The sequence below is a fragment of the Mya arenaria genome, chromosome 4 (assembly GCF_026914265.1).
Source record: "Mya arenaria isolate MELC-2E11 chromosome 4, ASM2691426v1".
In the NCBI taxonomy this organism is placed as follows: domain Eukaryota; kingdom Metazoa; phylum Mollusca; class Bivalvia; order Myida; family Myidae; genus Mya; species Mya arenaria.
Window position 1 is genome coordinate 7,634,793 of NC_069125.1, and position 26,791 is coordinate 7,661,583.

General features: G+C 35.7%; 1 protein-coding gene across 5 annotated transcripts; it reads right to left on the reverse strand.

Annotated features, from left to right (window-relative positions):
• Positions 1-2,834: 2,834 nt before the first annotated feature.
• Positions 2,835-23,730, reverse strand: LOC128231237 (uncharacterized). 5 transcript variants are annotated; one of them, XM_052943785.1, is made up of 13 exons: positions 23,553-23,730; positions 22,393-22,562; positions 16,620-16,725; positions 10,510-10,610; positions 10,261-10,344; positions 9,883-9,937; positions 9,557-9,626; positions 9,299-9,402; positions 7,144-7,391; positions 6,973-7,030; positions 6,337-6,551; positions 5,908-6,116; positions 2,835-5,572 (listed from the first exon to the last, which is right to left on the reverse strand). In XM_052943785.1, the coding sequence occupies exons 1-13, from the start codon at positions 23,683-23,685 to the stop codon at positions 5,386-5,388; spliced, it is 1,740 nt and encodes a 579-aa protein (XP_052799745.1). In that variant the 5' UTR covers positions 23,686-23,730; the 3' UTR covers positions 2,835-5,385. The 5 variants fall into 5 exon arrangements, with proteins under 5 accessions (XP_052799745.1, XP_052799743.1, XP_052799742.1 ...); XM_052943783.1 differs by having other exon boundaries at positions 9,841-9,937; XM_052943782.1 differs by having other exon boundaries at positions 10,183-10,344; positions 23,553-23,729.
• Between the last annotated feature and the right edge of the window lie 3,061 nt (positions 23,731-26,791).

Genomic DNA, 26,791 nt, shown 5'->3' on the forward strand with positions numbered 1-26,791 from the left:
TTGATACAGAAACTATGTCTACTTACCTTCTAAGAAGTGTATACTGCACACCCGGGAATGCTGTGAGGGTTCCCATTGTCTTTGTTGAGAAAAACTTGTGTCGACATGTAGTCTTTTGACACTATTTATCCAGGCTTCCCTTCTCCACAATGAGTATTTAGGAAATCTATGCAAAGATATTCCCTTTTCTTTGTTTTGTCTATTTGCACACCCAACAACACAACAACTAGTAACCATTTCACCAATTTAACTTACAGAAAACATGTATAAACTGGCCATACAAGCACCAATGTATTGAATTTACTACTAGGGGCTTATCAGCAGCAGAGCGTTCTTGCCCCCACTAAATAATTCATGAGCTGTTCAGTCAGCCATGGTCTTAGTGAAATCCATCTATAGCGTAAAAATTTTGCCTATCGGGATACGAGAGGGTTTTACAGTAAGGTGCTGATTGGTCAGTTTTGCACTAGGATTTCATGATATAGTTGTAAAGTTGTTATGTGGTCATTCTACCAGTCGACTTCACGCTGTATACATCGTTTATTCTGTTCGGATTGCACATAATGTCGTATGTGAATCATAAAATGAATCCAGACAAATGAATAGAGCTCAATATTCATACTTTGTGAGCTGACATTTGGCAAATGAGCATAGGTTTCCAGAGTTAACCGTATCTGGGTTTTCCTGGGCGGTCGGTTGCACACTGTAGGACTCTTGTAGCCGATGCTTATTTTAGTGCTAAAATGTACTTGTTTTACATATCTAAAAGTGTCTTTCTTTGTCGGCTGCACGTCATCACTTAAGGCCTCACCAAATTCATAACTTGTTCATCGAACTTTGTTTCTAAAAATAATGGGCGAGCGAGCAAAATAATAATAAAAATATTTATTTTGCATTTAGCAGTCATTTAACTCACTTTTGCTCAGATTTTATTCACTTGTTAACTAAACAATGATATTGTTAACAGTACAAGGATAACATCCAGTGAAATAATTATAACACTACAAGATAATTCTATACAAATATTAGATTTGAGATCAAACAAATGCTATCTGAGATCAGGCAAATGTATTGCTTTAAATTTTACAAAATGAGAGAACTCAAAATCAAAGTTTTCCAGTTTTTAAAAACTTTTGATTTTTTTTAATACCCTACGCCTGGCTAAGTTAAAGACTGGACACAAGCACCAATGGTTACAGCCACCTGCCTGCCCAATGATATACCCAAATCTATTAACCTAGGTTTACCACTTTTCCTTTGGAAAACTTGGTCAAAAATAATTATCTATTAAAATACATTGTCATATCTCATGCCATGGAAATGACTAGACAAGGTGACTTGAAAAATAACTCACAAAATGAATATAGGCAGTTGCAATCAAATATTAATTACAGTTATCACATTTGCAATGACTACACGATTGGCCATGGTAGCCATTTAAGTTCCGGTAGAGAATTTATAAAAGACCTACACTGTACTGTAAACCGTTTCGGCACCAAATATGTCACAGAAAATTCCAGCAAGCACCAGGTTCATTTCACGCTTTCTCAGAATTTAACGCCTACATTTTTTAAACTTGCATATTTTCTTTATCTTTTGACTTTGAGATATCGTTTTTACACAAGTAATAAAAAAAACATAAACATATATAAAAAGACACTTTTATTTCTTTTGTACTGCAAATACTGATTGTGTCAACTTTTATATTTAGCATTTTTTTTTCAAGAAAATGCAAAATATGCAATATTTCTTTCATAGACAAAAAACCAATCAGAATAAATATTTTACATTTGAATGATTTCCATATATAGTTTAAAAGTACACATGAACATCTAAAATATCTACAAACATTTATTCACAGCACAAAGTGTGATTAATACTTTTTTTGCAATCACACATTCTGACAAAAAAAATCCTATTTGACTAATATTTACAAAAAATACACAATTCAAGCTTTGGCTTGTTTGATGTTTTTGTGTGAATCTTAAACTCATGGGATGGCATGAAGCACATAGAAATGTCAGTCAGGTGATTTAATCGTCATCCTACTGTCTACGCACATAGGCTCATCGGTGACCAATGCTTCCACCAAGAGCACGCCCTCGTTGTCTCACAGGGACTGGAACTCATGATCCGCTGCGTCGGAGGAATCTGAAGCTGTAATAAGCAATATGATACATAAATGTTCATTGTAGTATAATGTACTATTATACCTCACTTCTATAGAACATATAGTAAAAACGCCAGGGCAATATTTTCGACTATCAACCGCGCTATCACCCTCTGCCGCACTGTCACCCTCTGACGTCATGAAATTGAAAATACACTACAAATACGCCGCCATGTTGGATTTGTATGTGAAAAATTATGATTAATATAAAACTGGCATTGCAACCTTAAAATGCACTTATTATAAAACCTCACTTCTATAGAACATATGAAATTGGCAATACGGTACGAATACGGGATTTACTGATAGTATTTTACTTAAAGTCTGTATCACCTGAGCGCTTTGTTTACCAGCCGACAATTCTTGCCAAAATGGCAGCAAGATTCGCAGCTGTCAGTGAAAATGGTATTTTTAGTCTTTAAAATACTACAGTTTTTGTTCGGTATAATAAAATAGATATTGACTGCCTTGAGGGTGACAGTGCATATTGTCAACCTTCGGAAAACAACTTCGGCTTCGCCTCGCTCGACAGAATTTACCTCAGGTTGACAATATGCACTGTCACCCTCAAGACAGTCAATATTTATATACTAGGCATTACTGAAACAGTTTGATGATAACAAACACAAGACAGTAATGGAAGATGCAGGAATACAAGTGGTGCTCGTTTTTGAGCAAAACTTTATTTTTCTATTACTGTACATGCATTGCATATGAATTAAATAAACACTATACTTTGATCTGTAGCAAAATAATAGGCATGCATAAACTATTAAATGTATACTTTTGAAGGAAAAAATACTACAAAAAATACAACAAATTTGCTACAAAACAACAAAGAAGTTAAAAATATACACCTGAAGTTTCCTTCTGGACAGGTGTAGAAGGTATAGATGACCGATTGGAAACTGTCATTTCACGTTCAGACATGTCCGAATCAAATTCAAACTTTGGATAATCACTAACTTTCATTCACAATGAAATTCAGCTCTTCTTGTCCAGTATATATACGTTTACTTTTAGCGGGAGCCAAATTAAAACAAACACATTTGTCCAAAATTTAATCAAACTTTAAATTGTGGTAGAATTGTCATTTGTTGACGTATTTTTCATGAGTCAGGAAGTGAAATAATTGATTTCATGTGTTTAGTCTCGATCATCTTGACGCTTAAATCCGGGTCTATACCGTTCAATGCGATCCGTGTTGACGTCATTGACTCTGATCAGAGCGGCTGAATGATTGGGACTAGCCGGTGTTTCGATAATTGTAAAAAATGTTGTTTTTTTTCTGAAGAAATAGGTGCTGGAAATCCGATGAACAAGTTATTAATTTGGTGAGGCCTAAAAACTACTCGTCTGGCATTGCATAAATAAGTTGTTGTTTTAGTAAAAACAAAATAACCAAAGACTTTATATAGAATGTTACATTCTCAATAAACATATGTAAACAAAACACAATGCCATGATATCGCGAATTCATATGTAATTGAGAAGTATCTATGGTACATAAACTATTCCTCAAATCACCAAATGTCTATGTATACGTAGTAAGATGTTGAAAAGGATACTGTGTACGATTCGTAACACGATGTATACCGGATAACTATCTATGTACACGTAACACAATGTAGACCGGTACACCATCAATGTACATGTAACACAATGTATACCGGTACACTATCAATGTATATGTAACACAATATATACCAGTACAAAATCTATGTACACGTAACACAATGTAGACCGGTACACTATATATGTATACGTACACAATGTAGACCGGTACACTATCAATGTACATGTAACACAATGTATACCGGTACATTATCAATGTACATGTAACACAATGTATACCAGTACACTATCTATGTACACGTAACACAATGTAGACCGGTACACTATATATGTATACGTACACAATGTAGACCGGTACACTATCAATGTACATGTAACACAATGTATACCGGTACACTATCAATGTACATGTAACACAACGTATACCGGTACACTATCTATATATACGTACACAATGAAGACCGGTACACCATCAATGTACATGTAACACAGTGTATACCGGTACACTATCAATGTATATGTAACACAATGTATACCAGTACAAAATCTATGTACACGTAACACAATGTAGACCGGTACACTATATATGTATACGTACACAATGTAGACCGGTACACTATCAATGTACATGTAACACAATGTATACCGGTACATTATCAATGTACATGTAACACAATGTATACCAGTACACTATCTATGTACACGTAACACAATGTAGACCGGTACACTATATATGTATACGTACACAATGTAGACCGGTACACTATCAATGTACATGTAACACAATGTATACCGGTACACTATCAATGTACATGTAACACAATGTATACCGGTACACTATCTATATATACGTACACAATGAAGACCGGTACACCATCAATGTACATGTAACACAATGTATAATGGTACACTATCAATGTACATCTAACACAATGTATAACAGAACACTATCGGTGTACATGTAACAAAATGTATACCAGAACACTATCTGTGTACACGTAACACAATGTATACCAGAACAATATCTATGTATACGTACACAATGAAGACCGGTACACTATCAATATACATGCAACACAATGTAAACCGGTACACTATCAATGTACACATACCACAATGTATACCGGTACACTATCTATGTATACGTACATAATGTATACAAGAACACTATCTGTGTACACGTGACACAATGTATAACAGTACACTATCTACGTATGCGTAACACATAGTATACCAGAACACTATATATGTACACGTAACACAATGTATACCAGAACACTATCTATGTACATGTAACACAGGGTATACCAGTACACTATCTATGTACACGTAACACAGGGTATACCAGTACACTATCTATGTACACGTTACACAGGGTATATCAGTACACTATCTACGTACGCGTAACACGATGTATATTAGTACACTATCCATGTATACGTAACACAATGTATACTAGAATGTCCATGTATACGTAACACAATGTATACCAGTACACTATATACGTACACGTAAGACAATATATACCAATACACTATCCATGTACACGTAACACTATGTTTAAAAGTACACTATCTATTTACACTTAACGTATACCAGAACACTTACTATGTACACGTCACACAATGTATACCAGTACACTATCTACGTACACGTAACACAATGTATACCAGAACACGCAAGATAACAAGCAAACATGCAAGCATTGATATGTAACAATGTAGCGGAAGGACAATCCCCGCCTCCTTCAGAATATCACTCGATGTCACAGTGGCGTTTATATCGTACAAGCAGGTTGGATATAGAGACACACTCGGGTATTGACATCTGAAATTAAATGCGTCGAGATAAATTATCGCTTGAAAAAAGTATCCCAATGAAATTTTGATGTCTATTTAATAGAAAAATATGTGCATACATTACACTTAAGACTGTAATAGGCCAACACTTTCTTATAGGGGAAGGTCTTAAAAAACGTACTTTTGAGTATTGAATTATAGGTCCAGGGATAAGGGGATACAAAGTGCGTCCGTCTTATGTAAAATCATTGTCCCTCTCCTGTTTTTCGCATCAGAGTGTGTCCTAAGAAGAATATTTGATTGTTTGCCATATCATATGTGTTAATATAAAGAATTGATGTATTCAAGTCAGTGTAAGCTTACGATATCGGTTCCAATCCTTGTAACGTAATAATGGTGATGGCCGATAGAGGATACTGGATTTGAGAAATGTAGCGCGCCCAGTCCATCCACCAGGGGATTTTTTGGGTAATGAAGCCACTGAACAACATCGAAATTATTATCACTATATTTCCAACGAGCATAGCGACACTCATGTTTGTAAAGAAAGCCCCAATCAGCATCCCAAGACCCTGTAAAAGAAGAGAAGTGTAATAAAAATATTTTGGCCACGCTTATCCAGGGAGCAGTGCGCCTTTAAAAAGACGATCAACATACAGGTTTACTCTCAGACATGCGATTTGAACAATCTCATTTTCTGCTAGTGATCGACATTTCGCCCATATACGTCATGTATTTTATATATAGATTTGAAAATACTTCATTGTGTTTTAATAAGAGGAGCTCACATACCTGTGCACGAAAAACGCTTAACATGAAAATGGGCCAAGTCATGAAAAACTGTCTAACGTTGCCCAATCCAGACATCCAAAACACAAACGTATAGAACAACGATGGAACCACGAGTGTTAAAGGTAGTTCGCTCACAGTTTTGGCAAAATAGTAAGCAGACAATCGATATGCCCCTCCAGCTCTTTCTTTCAATATAATGCATCTCTCTGTTGGGACTGAATGTATATTAGAAACATACACCGTTTTAAAATGCACTTGCTTGCAATGCTTTGATCATACAGAACAAAATCTAAACTTGATAACAAAAACCAGATTAAGTACAACGCCCGTAATTATACTAGACATTGAACTTAACCGAATAATATAATTTTATATATAACTGGTACATATATACTTTCAAAATATTCACAGCGGTTACATCCCTTTATCGAACAGCATTCACTGTCACCAAAATGTCGTCATTCTAAAAAAATGCTGTCATTTGAAATAAAACAGTAGAATGTTTTTAATTTTGAAATTAACGATTTTAAAAGAGTCATTGATATTAATATAGCTTAAATACAGCTATTATTTACAGTTACAGTTTGTCAAGGGAGGTCACTACGAAGGAAATTGATACACGTATGATACACTCACATGTTAAGATGGCTTGAAATACAGGTTGATATGTCCAAAACGTAATGAAGAAAAATATCTGAAACGAAACAAATGCAAAATAATTACGTCGGTAGAAGAAAAATTACTCTATTCTTGAAAAAGCCTTCAATTTCATCTTTTTAAATAGTATGACAAGAAATAATAACTTACAAAACCCATTCTGTCTCTAAACACATCTGCATCTTTCGGAATTTGAAAGAAGAGCACGCCACAAACAGCTGCGGTTACCGCAAAATATATCAGGTCGTGATATTCGAATATGCGACTTTTCGACTGTTTGTAGTTTCGCCATGACAACATTCGAAACTGCGTCCAGACGTTTGTTGGCCATTTTGCTTGCGTGTTCTGCGCGTTATCTAGGTCAACAGCATCCAATGTTATAGTCGTGTTTGTGGATTCTGAAAATATCACAGTAATGTGGATATATGGCATATATTTGTTAGGCTATACCATATTGATACTATGCTTAGCGTCAGGCTCCAGTTTCCAAACCTACCTACCCGGTTGGAAAGAACAAACAAAGGTCAAGGAAAGTTGAAGCATTCTCTTTAACGACCGTACGACAAGAGTCGTAAGATCGCAGTCTGAAATATAGAGTAATATTTTCATTCAGGTTGTAAATAAGATAAGATATATCGTTGATACCAAGAATAAAAAAATGATCTAGCGATACAATTGTTGATAAGGAGTCCCCAACATTCAACCTTTTCGAGACATATGTAGAGATATCTTAAAATGTAAAGCGTCATAGACAGAACTAAAATTGCACGTTAATTTGTTATCAAGGGTAAGTATTGTATGGCTTAATTAACTTTTTCTTATTCTAATTTGACCATCATAAACTATTTCGCTGCTCATATATTGTGTTATTATACCTCACGTGACCTGCCCATGTTAATTTCTCATATACCCATCATGAGCAATTTCTTACTGTCACACTGACAGTACCGTTTTGACCGGTTGACATTATTACTGTCACATAGCACGCGTGTCTAAAAATAGGCATTTTTTTGGGTTTCACAAGTCTGAGGTGGTAAGCGCTTATTAAAATGTGTTGCAAATCTGGGTACAACCGGTGTTTGCATTATTTCTAAGCGACATTTTCAACAAAATGACAGCTGATGTAAACAAACAATAATTACAGAATAAATTGATTACACTTGAAGGTTGTGTAATGGTAAAAAATCTGTATATATGTATATAAATGTAACTGTGTTCGGTATAATGAAATAAATATTGCATGGCTTCCAGTGTGACAGTACATATTGTCAACATTCGGGTAAATACTGTTACCCGAGGCGAAGCCTCGGGTAACAGTATTTCCCTCATGTTGACAATATGTACTGTCACAGTTGAAGCCATGCAATATTTATATATTGTTACCTTGTTACAGTCATTCGAAAGGTTTACGTCTACATTGACATTTGTATTACTTCCAAATAAAATACAACAGATAGGTTACAAAACGCTGCTGGTACTGGTTCATGTACGTACAGACTACTTTTTAAGTATAATGTCAGCCAGATATGTCTACGTTGCACAAGTTTAAAGCGAGTAATCGATATCCAAGACATATGTCAAATTTGTGATCAATGTCACACAGGCACGTGTAGGCTCGTGAATGTTGAAATTAATACAAAATCGTGAATAAAACTTTTAAAAGGGGTGTAGAAGGTAAGAAAGATTTTGTAAACCTCATTTGAAGCCAATTACAACATATATATGTGCAGGTAGCTTCACGGACAAGTGAAATAAGTGTTTCACAGTCTATCAAATATCAATTAAAACAGATCAAAGCACCTGGTTCTACTCAAAAGAAATCAATGTTGTTTAGTCATATGAAAACTAATCATCGAAAAACAAATGAAGCACAACCAGTACTAATTTGAAAAACTATTCTTATGTGAAAACTTTAGGAACAAGCTCAGAAGCCTAAAGTTTAAACATAAGTCCATTCTATCTCTGATCGCGTCCGTAGTGTTTGGAATTAGAAAGTAGAGCAACCTAACAATTGCAAACATTACTGCAAAATAAACGAGGTCATGATATCAAAACAATCGGCCCTTCTAGTGCTTATAGTTTTGCAACGTGAACGTTCTAAACTGCGTCCAGAAGCCTGTAGGCAATCTTTACTTGGTTGTCTACCGGGCTAAACAACGAAAACCTTATTAACAGATTTGTTTATGTGTTGAGTCTGAGAATGACCTTTCATATATCCAAATAGTTGTATCATTATTTATATTCGTATAGAAACGTGTTAAATACTGAGTTGATATCAAGACATGCTTTATTTTCGCAAACTCACGCTTGGTTGGCAAGACGTAAAGATCACCCGCCTTCACTTTCACGTCAGCGTTTCGTTCGTTCTCATCAATGAAAGCAGCATTATCCTTGCCTTTACAGGGTTGTCTAAAGAAGACCGGACAGTAGATCGATAAAAGAGCAATACATCAAAAACATGAGGATTTCAAACATTCAATATCACATTAAACACGCGTGTTCAATTGCGAATAACCTCACACTTGATGTGAAGTCATGACATGAATACTTGATAAAAACTAACATTAACTGTTCCGTTTTGTTCATCTGTACAAGTTCGTCAAGTTTCGTTTTCTCAAGTTTCAAAACAGCAACTGAAAAAAAAATATGAGTCTTCAAAACTTCAACTTGAACTGCATTGAGAAACCTAATGATAATTGCATTGGTGAAACATCGTGTATCACAAGAGCAGATGTACATAAAAAATCTTAAGAATCCTGAAATTATAAAGAGCAACACAAGTGCTAAATTGACATGAAATTAAAAGCATTTGATAAAAGATAAATTGAAGTTAATCATGCTCCCTACGAAGAAAATCGGCAGGATTGTATAGGGGGTTACACAGATTACCAAGCTTCTCCATAAACTCCAATGGTTTTTCGTGGGCCTCTCCAAAGTACGCTACCTAAATAATAGCATAAAGCACTAAATCGTAAATAATATTGTCGTCTTCATTATTCTAACTTGTACAATTTTATATTGCATTACAAAAAAACACGTTTAAATCATAAAATGTATTTGTATGATCCTATGAAATTTAACATCATTGTGATATGTATTTTTATATTCTTTGGTCCTCTCTGACGAACCATCGATTTAATGCATTACAATAACAGTATATAATTCTGTACGAATTACGCGATCACATACCTGGCCATGTGATAGAAGTAGAAGAGCGTCGAACAAATGATAAATCTGGCTGGAAGGCTGGTGAATTGTTACAATTACCGTTTTGTTGTAGCAGGATGCAACCCCCTTCAGTTGGTTTATTAGACTGAGAGCAATGGTTGAGTCAAGGCCAGATGTAGGCTCCTATATATATAGATCACCATCAAGAACCAAGTTAATAAATATATGGTATATGTTTTTGACTAATTATTAATTATAACACTGCAACCAAACTTCAGCCGCGAAATCGATAACATAGCATAGAAAGGAAATATTAACCGGGCAGTAGTACTTATTACTGTTACTAACATCCAGAAGTAGTATGTCCGGATCAGTAAGCAGTTCTGATGCAATGCTGGCTCTTTTCTTCTCACCACCCGAAAGACCTCGAACGAAGTTGTCGCCAATCACTATAATGAAGCATGCAACAACAGCAGTGAAACGTTTACTTATGTCGGCAATTGTGGAAACTGCAATACGGTCCATGTTGACTTACTCGCCGAATTTTTGGTATTGAACCAGATTTGGAGCCGTTCTCAACTGTTAACCGTTTGAAACAGTAACTATAGAATGGTCTTGAAATTTAAATCGTGCCAAGGATATTTGTTTAGTCGTTGATTTAACAGCCACGTTTTGATTTTCAGTTTAAAGCTCGGATTCAAAAACGCTAAATCTTAAGTTACAGATCTTGTTTGAAATGGTTTACCTGTACACAACTACAAACTATGTTTTCATGACATAGTCAATGCTTTTCACCGTGCTCTTCTCATAGCAAATTTTACAATGCAAAACAAATATCCATATAAAGTCTAAAAATCTCAGACCAGATATGTCGTGGGTTCAAAGCCGAACCTTGTATATAGCAAAATCTTCAAAATTGAGATTTTCACCATAAATACCCCATAAAGGGCTTTTGCATATTTCATAATTTTCACCCTTATATCTTGTTTAGTTTCGAAGAAATTGATAAGAGATCAATTAACGTATCACACAATTGTGGAATCTTCGGGTGCAAAAGTCATGTAAACTTTGATACCACAAACTTTTACCTATAGATGAAGCTATACGACACTCGAAAATATCTGACATGTCGCTACAATGTTTTGGCACTAAGAAAAGCAACTAAAGATAAATGTATAAGAATGTCATAACGGGTATACGTCGAAACATCATTATGGCTGAAACTGAAATGCCATAATTATGTGCATATCACAAGACCAAAACATAGTATAAGATGAAACAAAATAAATTTCTTAAAATCAGATAAATATTCAAATGCCAGACAACTTCATTTGTGGATGCATCTGTTTGGCATTTTTGGATTTTAACAAAAGTATCATTATTTTCGACAAAAAAGGTCTACCATGAGATGCATTGTTTCGACTATAAACAATTACACAAATGAAAGATCTAATTGGTGTTAATATCCTGGTATATCAGGTTTTAACACTCTAGTATGTTTTGCACGGATGTATCATTTCTTGATAGTTTTCGGAAAGTCATAGAGAGAAAGATACATGTAAATATTTGATGTGCTTGAAGTAAAATTGTAAAGGTGAGAAGTAATTCTAGTCTTTATGGTTAAGTCAATTAATGAAATTAGAAAATAAAACATGTAATAGATAATCAAGTAATGACAATAATCTTTCAAAAGCCAATAACTTTATTTTATTTCATTCGTTCTGACATATATTTTGTTACCATTTAATGTCTCTACATGCACTTGGAAATTAAATATCGGCAAACTTCTAATCCAAATGTGTAATATCTTTGTTTATATTTGACTTGTAATAGTGGTTTTTAATATGTCTTAAATTGCACATTTTGCATTTCATTGTGGTGATATGTATTTCATTGAAAATGAATAATATAAAAAAATTTCTAGACGCGGTCAAACAGTTGCAAAGTCGTAATCCAGAAGAATAAGAAACAGATAGAGCTGATGATCCTAAAATTGTGAAAGAGGAACAACTGAATGCACAAACCGAATGTACTGTAAAACAAAAGAATGCAGACACCAATAGTGTAAGTCATGACACTGATCATGGCAAGTTATCAGCACACCTGTCAAGTGAGAAACCAGGTGATACATAAACATTTAAAGCAAACAATCCCACAAATGAACAAGAGAAACTGTATGCGCAAACTAAATGTAATTTGGAACAAAAGGATGCAGACATTGTGTAAGCCATAAAACTGATCATGGCATGTTATCTGCACACCCACCAAGTGAGAAACCAGGAAATAAAGAATTAGTATGTGCTTATGATTCTACAAATGAACAGGATAAACTGTGCGCACAAAGTGTGCACACAAACTGAATGTACTGAGGAACAAAAGGATGCAGATAACAATGGTATAAGCCATGAAACCAACCATGGCATTTTGTCAGATCAGCCACCAAATGCGAAACCAGGAGATATAGAAACAGTAAGAGCTGATCCTTATACATACAAATATTTTGCAATAAATATTGATCATTTGTCCGAGAACAATTTACATGAAACAGGTACAAGAGTGGAAAAAAGGAGAAAGCATCGGAAAAAAGTTCCAACAAGAAAGAAACTGAAATATATGTCAAGTTCAGACGATGATGATGATGATGATGATGATGATTATCATCATCATCATCATCATCATCATCAGCAGCAGCAGCAGCAGGAGCAGCAGCAGCAGCAGCATTATCATCATAATAATAATAACAATGATGATGATGATGATGATGATTATTATTATTATGATGATGATGACGATGATGATGATGATGATGATGATGATGATGATGATGATGATGATGATGAAGATGATGATGATGATGATGATGATGATGATGATGATGATGATGATGTTCCAATGAGGATTTTTGCCAAGAAACTACTTTTGGGAAAAGACAGTGATAGAGAAGATCGTACATATGTTCCTAATTCAAAAGAAGCAAATTCCACAGATACAAAGTATTACTTAAATCTTCAGATGTAACAAAACAGGACATTAATTTTTAAAACGAATTGAGGATGGACTGTGAGAAAATATCAAATAGGAATGCAAAGGGGAAATAGCAACATACAACCAGGACACAAAGAAAAGAAATTAGACAATCATCCAAGAAGTTAAAAGAATAAGTCTGACAGAGGCTGTCTTGAGAAACACACTTATCACAGCTAATGTGGGACCTTTAGACCAAATACTTCATGCCAACAGCCTCAAGCGTGAAAACTGTTTCATCTAGACAGCATACTTTTCAAATCAGATAACATAGACATATGATGAACTAAGGCGGTCAATATGTGGGCACTTAGAAGTAAATACAGAGGAGTGCATGGGTTTCATACTGACTTAATTTAGCCCTGCAAGTGAGGAAATGTTTGTTACGAAGTATCTTACTGACATATAACAACTAAAGAGAGATAGGTACTGGTCAAGTTAAGTTGCAGATTTTTTACCATTTGCATTATCTAACTACATTAAATGTCATGTTACAATATACACAAGCAAACTTGATCAGCCAGTTATTAAAATTACACGTACACTGAATGTGTGTGTATGTGTGGGGGGGAACAAACAGTAAAAGACAATTTGGTTTTAACATCAATTCGAAATATTTTAAAGCATTACGATGCATATTTGCAACTAGATTCAACTGAAAGTTCTAACATCAGTAGAAACGGAGAATGAAACAATTACGTCTTCGGGCAAACTGTCAGCTATTGCTAGTAAAAGCAGCCCAGGGAAAAAAGCATTTTAAAAACATAAAATATTGGCGAAGCAACTGTGACCCCGGCTCTGCAAAAAAGGTTTATGGACACTTCCAACGACGAGGTTAGCAGGCAGACATACACCACATAATAAAAGAAGTAAAGAAAGACTAAATTACATAAGACAGCCTATTGAATCTTTCCCGACAGTAGCAGCTCGTTACGTAAGGAAAGACTCAAAGAGACAGAATCTGGCAACATATCTCAACATAAGAAGAATGCACGAGGGATATGAATTACAGTGCAAGGTCAATGGTAAAGAAGCAGTAAATGAACCAGTTTAAAGACGAGTGTATAATGTGGAATTCAACCTTTCATTTCACGTTCCCAAGAAGGATCAGTGCAGCTACTGCAATAGATACTATAATGCCAAAGCTGATGACAGGCTTACTCCGGAAATGAAGGTGAAATACGAAAAACGTCAGCTAACAAAAGAGAACAGAAGACAATGACCGAACATTTCCCAAGAATGATGCAAATGTACATACTTGTTCATTTGACCTACAGGCAGTATTGTACACCTTGTTCCTTTGTAAGTCTGATGTAATACGCGAGAGAACTGTGTGTTTATAACCTAACATTCCACAGTGCTAGCGATAAAATGGCAAATGCTATCTGTGGTCTGAGCTAAATGGAAAACGCAGTTCGAACGAGATTTCAACTTGTCTTCAGCTCTATCTGTTAACGCTTCCATGTTCCGTTAATCTTTTCATCCCGTATTCCGATGTCTGTCCTGGTCAAAACAGAAACCAAAGTGTGACAACCTGTCTTCTCGATGCAGTAAATACCATTGAAACAATGCACACAGTTGGCCAGAAATTCTTAGAAAGCGGGCTTACCCACATGGAGTGTGACAAGGCCATAAAATTTGCAAAATCGAAAACAGGTATTTGTACCAAGCAAGTGGGAAGCTATTCTTACAATGACAAGACGATAGAAACATATGCGGTCTTATAACTTAGGTTTTAATGACTTTCTAGACTTTAAGAAATCAAAGCAAAAGTTGGAGGAGGTTTTCTTAGTCTGACCCTCAGGTTTGTTCCTTCAAATATGAAATATATGAAAAGAAATATTTTAAACGTGTTGAACTTTTAAACAGTAAACGACTGTTAAACGATCGACCTCAAAATTTAAAAATAAACAGACTGCCGATTTCAAATGCAAAAAAGCAGGACTTGGCAGGGATGTACAGGAAAGATCAAATACCAATTGAGTATCATGAATTTTACAAGAGTCTCCCAGCTAGTCAGAATATTTAAGAACGTCTTCTGTATCAGACGTGGATGTGAACGAGGGCGACACAGACATTAATTGATTTCAATAAACTATCGATAAAAAAGATACATTGTCCTGTGAACAGTATTTACATTGTTAAAGAGCGTACATCTATTTACTTCGTTTTGTTACAGAATTATTCAAGGAATGAATTGCGGGGTTGATGTCATGATCGGGGTATCAACGCAATAGGGCTGGTCAAAGTGTGTGGAGTCCGAACGTGTACTTTGACCAGCGCGATTGCGTTCATATCCCCGATAATGACATCAACCCCGCAATTCATTCCTTATATTTACACCAATAGTTCATTATTTCATTCAAGAATTGTTAAAAAAATACTTCATTTCATTTAAGAAAACCTTTCACTATTCCTTTCTTACCCATTCTGTAAAAAGAACGACCCGAATGTAACCGGATTTTTTTTTTCAAATGACGTCACATTAATGCGGGAAAAGATCAACTACTTAAAATCACTTTTAAACGTAAAATTGAAACACTTATGGCAACAATACATTCATAATATAATAAATTAATACTTTTTAAAAGGTTTATTTACATTTTACGGGACCTGCTGCCACAACACAAACATGAGCAAGATCAATAGATTTAATGTAAATTATTATGTAATAAATTGCGATCCGAACATGTTGCGTTCATCGATTGATAAACGCAATTGCCGATCGGCAGTTCATTTAAGGAATGGAAGATGAGGTGAAAATATACTTGCATAAAGAGAAACTTATACCGCCATATCACTGTATAACCATGTACTCTTATATAGCCCATTAAAGGGACACTCTTATTCAAAATCAATACATACTCATGTATAGCAAACCTAAATATTAAGTATTAAACCTTTAACTACTTACTAAATAATGCATTTATGAAAAATATTAATTTCTGATAACAAGATTGTAACCATGCATTTCATAGCTGAAAACGCAAAAATATTAAATGATTGGTGAATGCTAAAAGATTTACAGTGATTTACCATCGTCTCATAAGGAAGAGATACTGTTTTCTGCACATTTCTTTCAAATTAAACCCGGTATTCTTCATAAGAACCATAGTTATTGACATTTATTTATCCTTTTTGGTACATTTAAACAATTGTATTAATTGTGGTAAATCTTATTTGGGAGTAAGAGTGCATCTTTAAATTACATACACATATATGTGTGAGGATTTTCTTAATACATGTGAAAGCCAAAACTAACTACCATAGTAAAATATTCATTGAAAATATCACATCTGATAAAAAAACTGAGAACGTTTTTTTGGTGTTCCTGAAACATAACTATATTGACCGATACGTGGTTGTAGTTGTTAACCCATCATATATATAAATGCATATATATGAGCATTTTAAATATTCGAAATGATCCGTACCCGTATTCCGACACTTTTGAATGTCGAGAGCATCAATGATCTCTTCCAGTCTCTGTAACTTGTCTTCTTTCGAAACACTCTCCGGTAGTCGAATCATCGCCGTAAACTAAGAAAATACAAAAAAGCGAACGCAAGTGTTATTGTAAGCAATGATGGGCGTGTATTATGCATTGCGTTCACACCGTGACAAGGACAAACACTACTAAAAAGCAATCTTAAGTGATTTTAAGGAAACATATTGGTTTTGATGAGAATTTGAAAATAATTTAATCGCTGTGGTTTTCACTAGCCTAACCCTCACCTAACCCTTATCCTGCTGTGGTGGTGTTTCGTTATGTGTATAAGAATGTCTGTTCAACTTGTTTATTATTGCTGCATCTTATACAACCATCCGATACCAGGGCGATAGCATATAATGCTAAACCGAGAACGTCAATGTCTACCGAGGCGTTTATTTCATCAAACAATTATTGTTTACATTGTTCACCCATTATTCAATATATCAAACATTTCTTTCATACTTTTCGATGAGATATGGTGTTTTATCAGTGAAATAACAACAGTGAAAATAGCAAATTGAGATTTTCACTGCAAAATAAGGAGTGAAAATATCAACTTTTAGAACTACTTTTAAAATACATTGCAGTTACTTCCCCTTAAGGTAACCCTTGGAGGAAAAGTGCGTGTGGTGTGGGGCTCGAACCCACGACCACCGGAACACTAGCACGGCGCTCTAACCAATCGAGCTAACCGGGCGTCTGGTTATAACCCACACACACACACTACACCCTTGATTAAAACAGAACACTTTTGAAACAGAAAATGTTTGCAAATATTTTTTTCTGAAATTTAAAGAAATGTTACAGAATTGATAACATATTCTTCAAACACTACACTTACTTTTTAAAGCTGAAATTTTCGTCCAACACTGTGGACATCATCAGAGTAACTGGCCTGACTATCGCTCACTCGCAGCTCTGACACTCGGGACTTCCCGCCGAATTTTTCGCTGGATTACGGAAATTCGGCGGGAAGTCCCGAGTGTCAGAGCTGCGAGTGAGCGATAGTCAGGCCAGTTACTCTGATGATGTCCACAGTGTTGGACGAAAATTTCAGCTTTAAAAAGTAAGTGTAGTGTTTGAAGAATATGTTATCAATCTATTGGATTTACCTACACAATGAACTCATTCAAGAAAATGTTACAGAAGTTTAAATAAAGATATATTTGGAAATTAACAACATACCGTATTAGAAAATTGGTTATTCCGTTTTTTTAAACTTTTTCTTGATCTTGAAGCTGAATGTCCGAACGTTTGCTTTCATACCAAACAAATACAGACTAAAACAAACAACTGTCTAAACATAGATAGAAGGTTAGGTTATCGTTCCAATGTATTTTGCACTGTTTGTCGTTGTAATACATCATACGAATTTCCCGGAAAATTCACACAACAATTTACAGATTTACTGATTATTTACCCCACCCACGCCTCAAAAATTGTCAGCAAACCAGCGCGGTCCTCATCATTACCTGGAAATCGACCTGTCTTCAAGCAATACAGAATGGTCTCTGACAATAAGATGGCTGAATATCCATGTATCATGAAACACACTCAGAAAATAAGAAAAATGTTTATATCCAATGGTTATCTGCAATTGTTTTGTCATCAAATTCGACTTTTATAATTTTTATTCAATAAATGGCGGCGTAGTAATTTGGTAAGTATTCATTCCACGCTTAAAATAAAATTGTTTTCGTTATTTTTAGAGCATGGATGCACTTATAAAACTTCATTGATAACTGTTCATAAAATCTTTGCACTAAAAGACGAGCGAATAATAGACTATAAAGCAGAATATCAGAGAACTCTTTCTAAACAAACCGGAAATAGGAAATTGACAGCTATAATTTTGTAAGAGAGGCGCCCCAAGGGTAACGGCGTAAAAAACACCATTTTCAAAAACGGGGGTAATTAAGAAAATAAATTAAAATTCAATTAAAGAAAATAAGCATAAAAGAAACAGAAAATTTGTTCGCCACTCGTGAAAATATGTTTTTCTATTGCACTCGTGAAATAAAAAAACGATCTTACACTGAAATAAACAAATATCTTCTATGTATTCGCACTTTCACATTCATTTTACATTTGTGATCATTGGGCAGCACTAGAGCCTTAAGACCGTGCTTACATTTTGATTGTCTGAGTTGATAATATTATAAAGCTTCGAAAGTTTAGCCGTAATTTTGAATTGATTCGAAAAGACTGTTTTTAATGAAGGTGACAAATTATTCTGTATTATTGTATTCATAGGATGAAATGAAAAAAACCCCACAAGAATGTGAAAATCTTATTTCCTAGACGAGCTGGATCGAAAGCAGTTAAACAGTCAATTCATTGTTGTCCTTCTTTGACATTTGTCATGAATTGTATTTATACAGTATTACGCGCGAACTTACGTAACGTGACTTCGCGGCGTTATGACTTAACGTCGACGTCACTTCCGTTGTTTTGTAAATATTATAGTTGAGTAAAAGGATCAAACTTGACACGACGTGTTGTTTACTTACTCAGTCTTACAAAGATATTGTAGTGCCGTGACAAAGCCAACATGCAACTAAGCTAACTTCAATGCGAGAGGGACAGAGTATGTCGAAAAACTACTTTTGAAGTTTGAGGAGGAATTACCTAATTTGGAGCGCATCAAGCTGCTGGAAAATCTAGCGGAGAAGGCAGAAACCATCAAAGCCTAAAGTGAGAAAATCGTAAGTCATGCAGACATTGCTGACTTGGAGACGAAGCTTGTTAACAGTGAGGAATATTCTATCGACCTAAAAATTAAAATGCTGAGACTCCGTAGACAGACACAACATGCATCCGAGAACAAATTCTTTTCCAAGAGTGACGACAACAAAATCGCAATGCAGAAGCGATACGAGAAAACGAACTGTCAGCTTTATTACAAATTGCCTCACCTTTCGCTGCCGAATTTAAGTGGCGACATAACCGAATGGCAAACTTTCTGGGACTGCTACGAGTCATCAGTGCATTCGAACCACACCCTGTCTGATGTTAAAAAATTCAGCTATCTGCGATCATTGTTACATAGAAGCGCTGCCTCAAGTATTGCTGGTTTCCCATTAACACATGCAAATTATCCAAAGACCGTCGATCTACCGAAAGAAAGTTTTGGTCGGACGCATGAGATCATCAGCACGTATATGCAGTCTTTGCTTGAACTGCCACGCCCAGGTCATACTCTGCACAGCAAACAGACTTTCCGTGATAAAATGGAATCATACATCAGAGGCTTCGAGTCCTTAGGACACTTTCAAGAATCATACGACGACTTGTTGGTTCCCATCATCAGAGACAAACTTCCGAACTAGCTGAGACGTAATATGGACTGTGACCATTGCGACCGACTGAGGACGCTACCGGAAGTGAGACGCACACGTGTTACAGGATGGGGAAATCCCAGTTCTCCAGGAATATCACATCCAAACACCATGTTTTCTCGCCGGAAATGACATCGTAGTCCTCATGTAAACTAGCAGTTGTGGAGGAAACCATTACCGGAAACGATGGGTTGGTTCCTGCAGCGCGGATTCGTACACAAAATGGACCCCACCACACTACCCGCCCTATCGTAGAACTGTATCATCTAAAAGTGTTGTGTGACACCGACAGTGCAAGAGACTAATATTATACGCCGGAGTGTCATGAATTGAATTTGTATAGTATTACGCGCGAAATTTCGTAACGTGACGACACGGCGTTATGAATTAACGTCGACGTCACTTCCGTGTTTTGTATGTATGATAGTTGAGTAAAAGGATCGAACCTGACATGACATGTTCTTTACTTACTCAGTCTTACAAAGACAACATTAATTAATACAGTAATTAATATCGTAAAGGTGCAACCAAATACATTTATTCAGGTGCAATGCAGTCAAATGTTTTATCATCTTTTTCATGGTTATAATGAATCTTAATTTAACAATCGCCATACTGTTTCTTAATCGTTTTTAAAAAACAACTTCATGTAAAAACTGTTCATGATTGAAGATGCTAGGGATGTGCTTTTTTACTATTTTTTACCTGAGCTTAAATGTCATCGTTACTGGGTTTGATTGTATTTTAAGTGTTTCTAGAAATTTAGCCACATAGTTATAGAAGGGCACTGCAATCTGTTCATATTTGGTACCACCATTCTGCCATCGTGGAAAGCAGCATGTGCTCTCTTCTGTATATAATAGTAGAATTAAAGTGATACTATTATTCAAAATCAATATACACACATGTATGAAATAAATTTTGAGTAATAAACCTTAAAATACTTACTGAATAATGCATTTATGAATAATATTACTTACTGATGACAAGATTGTAACCGTGTATTTAATAAATGCACAATTATTAAATGGTTGGTAAATGCTTACTGATTTACTGTGATTTGCTATTGTCTCGTAAGTTAGAAATACCGTGTTTTTTGCACCTTTCTCCCTCAGCATCCTTTCTCCTTTTTTTATAGCACCCTTTCCCTTTTTTTGCAGCACTCTTCCATTTTTAAAACCTGGCTTAAACCCTTATCAGGACATAGGCAATTGAAATACTTAATTTCAATTTCGTTACCAAAGCAACGAAAGAAAATCTAAATAAAGAAAGCAATAAGGCAAATAGCTACTAAAACATAAGCGGGCATGATTTTTAAATATTATCTAAAGAAATGCTTAAACATGACAGCATTGCGGAACATTTATTATTATGTTAATACACCATGCAACCGGTTTGGGCAAATAAATCGAAAAAAACTATTTTTATGAGAACGTGAAAAACAATGCACACTTATTTCTCCATGTGTATTATTGTTTTCATAAAATCAAATGAAAAAAAAAATAAGACTGTGAAAATCCTAATTCCTAGACGAGCTGGATAAAAAACAGTCAATAAATCATTTTTATTGTCTGTAATTTCATAATTATGGTGACAGTAATTAATATTGTGCATATGCAATTAAACGATTTGTAATGCAGTTGATGTTTTATAACACTATTGTGTGGTTATAATGAATCTTTAATATAATTAACAACCGCAATCCATCGTGAGTGTCATTCCAATCGTGAATTATAATGAATAATGTCTGAAAATATCTGTTGAAAATGTTGTCGCTTATAAGTGTTATATACTCCTAGAAATTAATTCGATTGTGTAAAGTATTCTTTCAGTAAATGTAAAGATGACACAAAACGTCGTTTTGATACATGCTTTCGTTCCCTCTGTCGTAGACGATGTAATACCATTCAATGATATGATATTCTAAATTAACAATCTTAATTCTGCAATAGTTTTCATCTTAGACTAATTTTGTTGTTTAATTATATAAAATTCAGTCGACATACATTGTAGTAACATATTTTCATTCATATGTTTTAAGTGTTACATTGATTCCTTTAAATATGTGATTGTGTTTTTAAAGTATTTGTGATGAGATTTGAAACATAATTCTCTTTTTATTGATAAACATTTCAATTTGTACCATAATAGTCTGTAAGCAGTTCATCTGTTTTAGATGTAGTGGAGCAAAATATACGAAATAGATATATCTTTATATTTAAGAAATATTACACAACACTGAGGGTTATATGACATTATAAGGGCCGGCCAGTCAGCCCCCGAAAGTGAATATGTATATACCTGTATTATGTTCAAAATACCATTATTCTGCATGGTTACACCGTTAAACAGACCGTAATTTTGAAGTGCACGTACATAAAGAGTTTCCCACAGCGTCAGATTTGAGAAAAGCACATCGCTCTGTAGAACAAATCCAAGTCGACGTCGCAATTGCTTCCCAAATTGTACCCCAGATAAGGTAATTTCACCGGATGTCAGCTTTTGTCGACCAGATATGACATTCAGAAGTGTGGTTTTCCCAGCACCTAAGTGTAAACAAACTTAAATAATTCTTATATATATCATCCATAACATGATGACAGATTTCATCCATATCGTTGTTTTGTTTTAGCGCTATAGTAAATAAACTGTTTATGCACTTAAAAATTGTATATTGTGTTTGTAAAGCACTGTAAAGGCTATACTTGTTGAATTGGCATCTTTAACACGCAATAACAAGAATATTGCAGTGTGGTCCGTGGGTGTTGGTGACTTCCTTACTCGAAATAACAACCATGTTGTACTAACAACGTTATTTCGTCCATCTTGGGTGTTAAGTTCTCGCCCCTACAAAAATTTTAAAAAATAACAAATGAAGTTGCGGTACTTGCGCCCGGCCAAAACGAGATCACATCATTGTTATTTGTATCGCACTAGGGTGTTGGTAACCCGCCTACACGAAATAACTTTATGTTTTATGTTTTCCATTGGCATTGGTGCCCTTGTGTCGTTCTAGGAAAATAAAGGTCACGATTAAAACAAAATCATCGTTGTACCCAAATATTTAGATGCCGTATAATATCTTGATCTTATTAACAAAAATCGGCAGATCCATGGTCTAAGGGATACATAATTAAATGTCAATCCAAGGGTCACAGGTTCGCTTCCCCGCCGTCCCTATTGAAAATACTAATCTTGATTCGGGATGGACTTTGCTTGTTAAAGAACCAGGGTAGCTCTAACCAGGGTGGGTGTCATTTTATCGTGCACGATTCCTTATATAACTAAAAAATCTTGAAAAACTTGTGGAATGGGCCTTAAACGTGTGCGAGAAAAAAACACGCTTACACAGCTGGTTGACTAATTGCCTGTAGCTTTTGTCGGTATGTATGCAAATGACAGCGCGCCAATAAAACAGGGATGAATGCGCGCTTTTAGAAAAGATGCGCGTTATAACAACATCATCAATACGTATGTATGTAACCAATTATGCAATTAGACAATAATGATAAGAATATTGTGATATAAAAAAGTACCTGAGGGTCCCATAATTGCAAGGATTGCGCCACTTCGTGCTGTACAGGTGACATCGTCAAGAATTGTATTCGTCTTAGTTGAAAAACACACGCTACTCAGAGCAAGAATGGCATCTTTTGATAATGTGTTCATCTTGAAATGCAATCCAACAACTGCTTAAGCTTGCGTATATATATTTGATCTGCGTAAATGTCACATGTCTCGTATAAATTATTTGTGAACTGAAGCGTGAATAAAAGGTGATAAGGCTACTTCTTTTTGTGAAAGATTTAATCAGACAGACAGAAATGTTTATTGTCGTAAACATGTTATGTAACAGTTTCTTGACAAAAATATAGAAAATATAAACACACATATAAATATTCAGTATGGTCACAACGATTCATGGCCTAAATACAAAGAAAAGAGAATACTATAAGTGAGTTAAATTAAAGAGCGAACAAAAATAATAAAAAATAAGGTATCAAAAAAGGGAAACAAGATACATATCAAAATCAAACTGTGGGGTATATATTAAATACAGTAATGAAGTATTATGGGAGGCTATTCACAAATGTCATAATACTTGAAAGATCTAAACGGTGCTATTAATTAAGGAATTTCTTAACAGAAATGCTTGTTTTATAAATTTACTTAAGCTACTTAGTATGCTTACGTTTTTTGATAACATTAGTTCGATAAACTTGTACATACTTGGGTTTCTAATATAATATCTTTTAATCAATATTTTTCTTAAGTCATTATGTACCGGACATATTATGATGAAACAAGAGATGTTTGTCAAACATTATGCCCCCCCTGAGCGCCATGTTGTCAGGATTATATGGACAATTGAATGAAATATGCATGGACCGAAATGACAGCTGTTTTGTTGCTGTTTTAAGATTATGACCATTAAAGTGTGAGGATAAAGTGTGATATGACCGTCATGACCTTTGACTCTATGAACTCAAAATCCAGAGTCATCAGCTGGTCACCTGAAACCTAAATGTCAAGTTTGAGGGCCATGGGTGCAGGCATTGTCAAGTTATCCCAAGACAAGTTTTTTTCGTTCAAGGTCACTGTGACCTTGACTTTTGACCCGATGACCCCTTAAATCATAAGGGGTCATCTACAAGTCAGATGAAACTCCAATTCAAGTTTGAAGGCCATGGGTTCAGGCATTGTTGAGTTATCACTCGGACAACCTTTACCATTCAAGATCACTGTGACCTTGACCTTTGGCTCTATGAATCCTTAAATCAATAACGGTGATCTACTGGTCAGGCTTAACATCCATGTCAAATTTAATGATCATAGGTTCAGGCATTGTTAAGATATCAGTGGGGGAAGATTTGATAATTTTTTGCGTTAAAGGTAACTGTGACATTGACCTTGGCCTGATGACCCCCAAAGTCGATAGGGTCATCTACTGGGCAGGCCCAACCTTCATGTCAAGTTTGATGACCATAGGTCCAAGAATTGTCGAGTTTGCTTTCAAGGTCACTGTGACCTTGAAATTTGACCCCTAAAATCAATAGGGGTCATCTACTGGTCAGGCCCAACCTCCATGTCAAGTTTGAGGGCCATGGGTGCAGGCATTGTTGAGTTATCACTTGGACAACCTTTTATCATTCAAGGTCACTGTGACCTTGACCTTTGGCCAAATGACCCCTAAAATTAATAGGGACAATCTTTTGGCCAGACTCAACCTCAAAATCAAGTTTGAGGGCCATGGGTGCAGCCATTGTCAAGTTATCACTCGGATAACCTTTTACCATTCCAGGTCACTGTGACCTTGACCTTTGGCCCAATGACCCAATAAATAAATAGGGACCATCTTCTGGCCAGGCCCAACCTCCAAGTCAAGTTTGAGGGTCATGGGTGCAGGCTTTGTCGAGTTATCACTCGGACAACCTTTTACCATTCCAGGTCACTGTGACCTTGACCTTTGGCCAGATGACCCCCAAAACCATAGGGGTCATCTCCTGGTCAGGCCAATTCTCCAAGTCAAGTTTGAGGGCCATGGTGCAGGCATTGTTGAGTTATCAATCGGACAACCTTTTACCATTCAAAGTCACTGTGACCTTGACCTTTGGCCCAATGACCCCCAAAAACAATAGGGGTCATCAACTGGTCAGGCCCAACCTCCAAGTCAAGTTTGAGGGCCATGGGTGCAGGCATTGTTGAGTTATCACTCGAACAACCTTTTACCATTCAAGGTCACTGTGACCTTGACCTTTGACCCATTGAGCCCAAAAAAACAATAGGGGTCAGCTACTGGTCGGGCCCAACCTCCAAGACAAGTTTGAGGGCCATGGGTGCAGGCATTGTCACGTTATCACTCGGACAATCTTTTACCATTCAAGGTCACTGTGACCTTGAACTTTAGCCTGATGATCCCCAAAAACAATAGGGGTCATCTACTGGTCAGGCCCAACCTCCATGTCAAGTTTGAGGGCCATGGGTGCAGGCATTGTTGAGTTATCACTCGGACAAGCTTTAAAAAACATTTACCATTAAAGGTCACTGTGACCTTGACCTTTGACCCGATGACCCCCAAAATCAATAGGGTTCATCCACTGGTCCAGGAATTGTTGAGTTATCACTCGGACAAGCTTTGGGACACCGACGGACCGACCGACCGACCGACATACCGACATGCCTGTGCAAAGCAATATACCCCTCTTCTTCGAAGGGGGGCATAATGATATTCATCTTCTAAATCATTAGAGTTACACACAGTACAATAACGTTGGGCTCTTTCTGTTCTATTTCGACCATATCGGCCGGTTTCTATATGCAGTTTATGAGATGACAATCTTAGCTTAGACAAAGACATTCTTAGTTTCTTTGGTAAATACTCTCGGTAAAGTTAAATTTCAAAATGTTCCTTAATTAGTTTATACGTGCATAAAGTACTACTATTGTTTATCCCTTCATACCATGATTGCTTAAACACATCGAGCACTCTATTTTTAAACATAATATGAAAGTTTTTCAAATTAACTGAGTTTGGATTTAACCACACATATGAAAAACCATACATATCTAACAAAGATTTTACCGTATTGGCCCAGTTGTTACGATAATCAAGGTTCCCTAACATGTCATTATATAATTTTTTTGTGATAATGTTGTCGGTAGAAATAGTTTTACACCAAAATTTTATAATCCTAGCATATCTATTGACGTATAGAGGGTATCTACCTATTTCACCGTAAACGGCCATGTTGCATGAACTCGTTTTAACACCTAG

Coding starts and splice junctions, on each gene's coding strand:
- LOC128231237 (XM_052943781.1), bottom strand. CDS start 23,685: ATGAACACATTATCAAAAGATGCCATTCTTGCTCTGAGTAGCGTGTGT. Junction 16,726..22,392: donor CGCTGTGGGAAACTCTTTAT/GTACGTGCACTT, acceptor GTATTTTCTTAG/TTTACGGCGATGATTCGACT. Junction 5,573..5,907: donor CAAGGATTGGAACCGATATC/GTAAGCTTACAC, acceptor ATTTAATTTCAG/ATGTCAATACCCGAGTGTGT.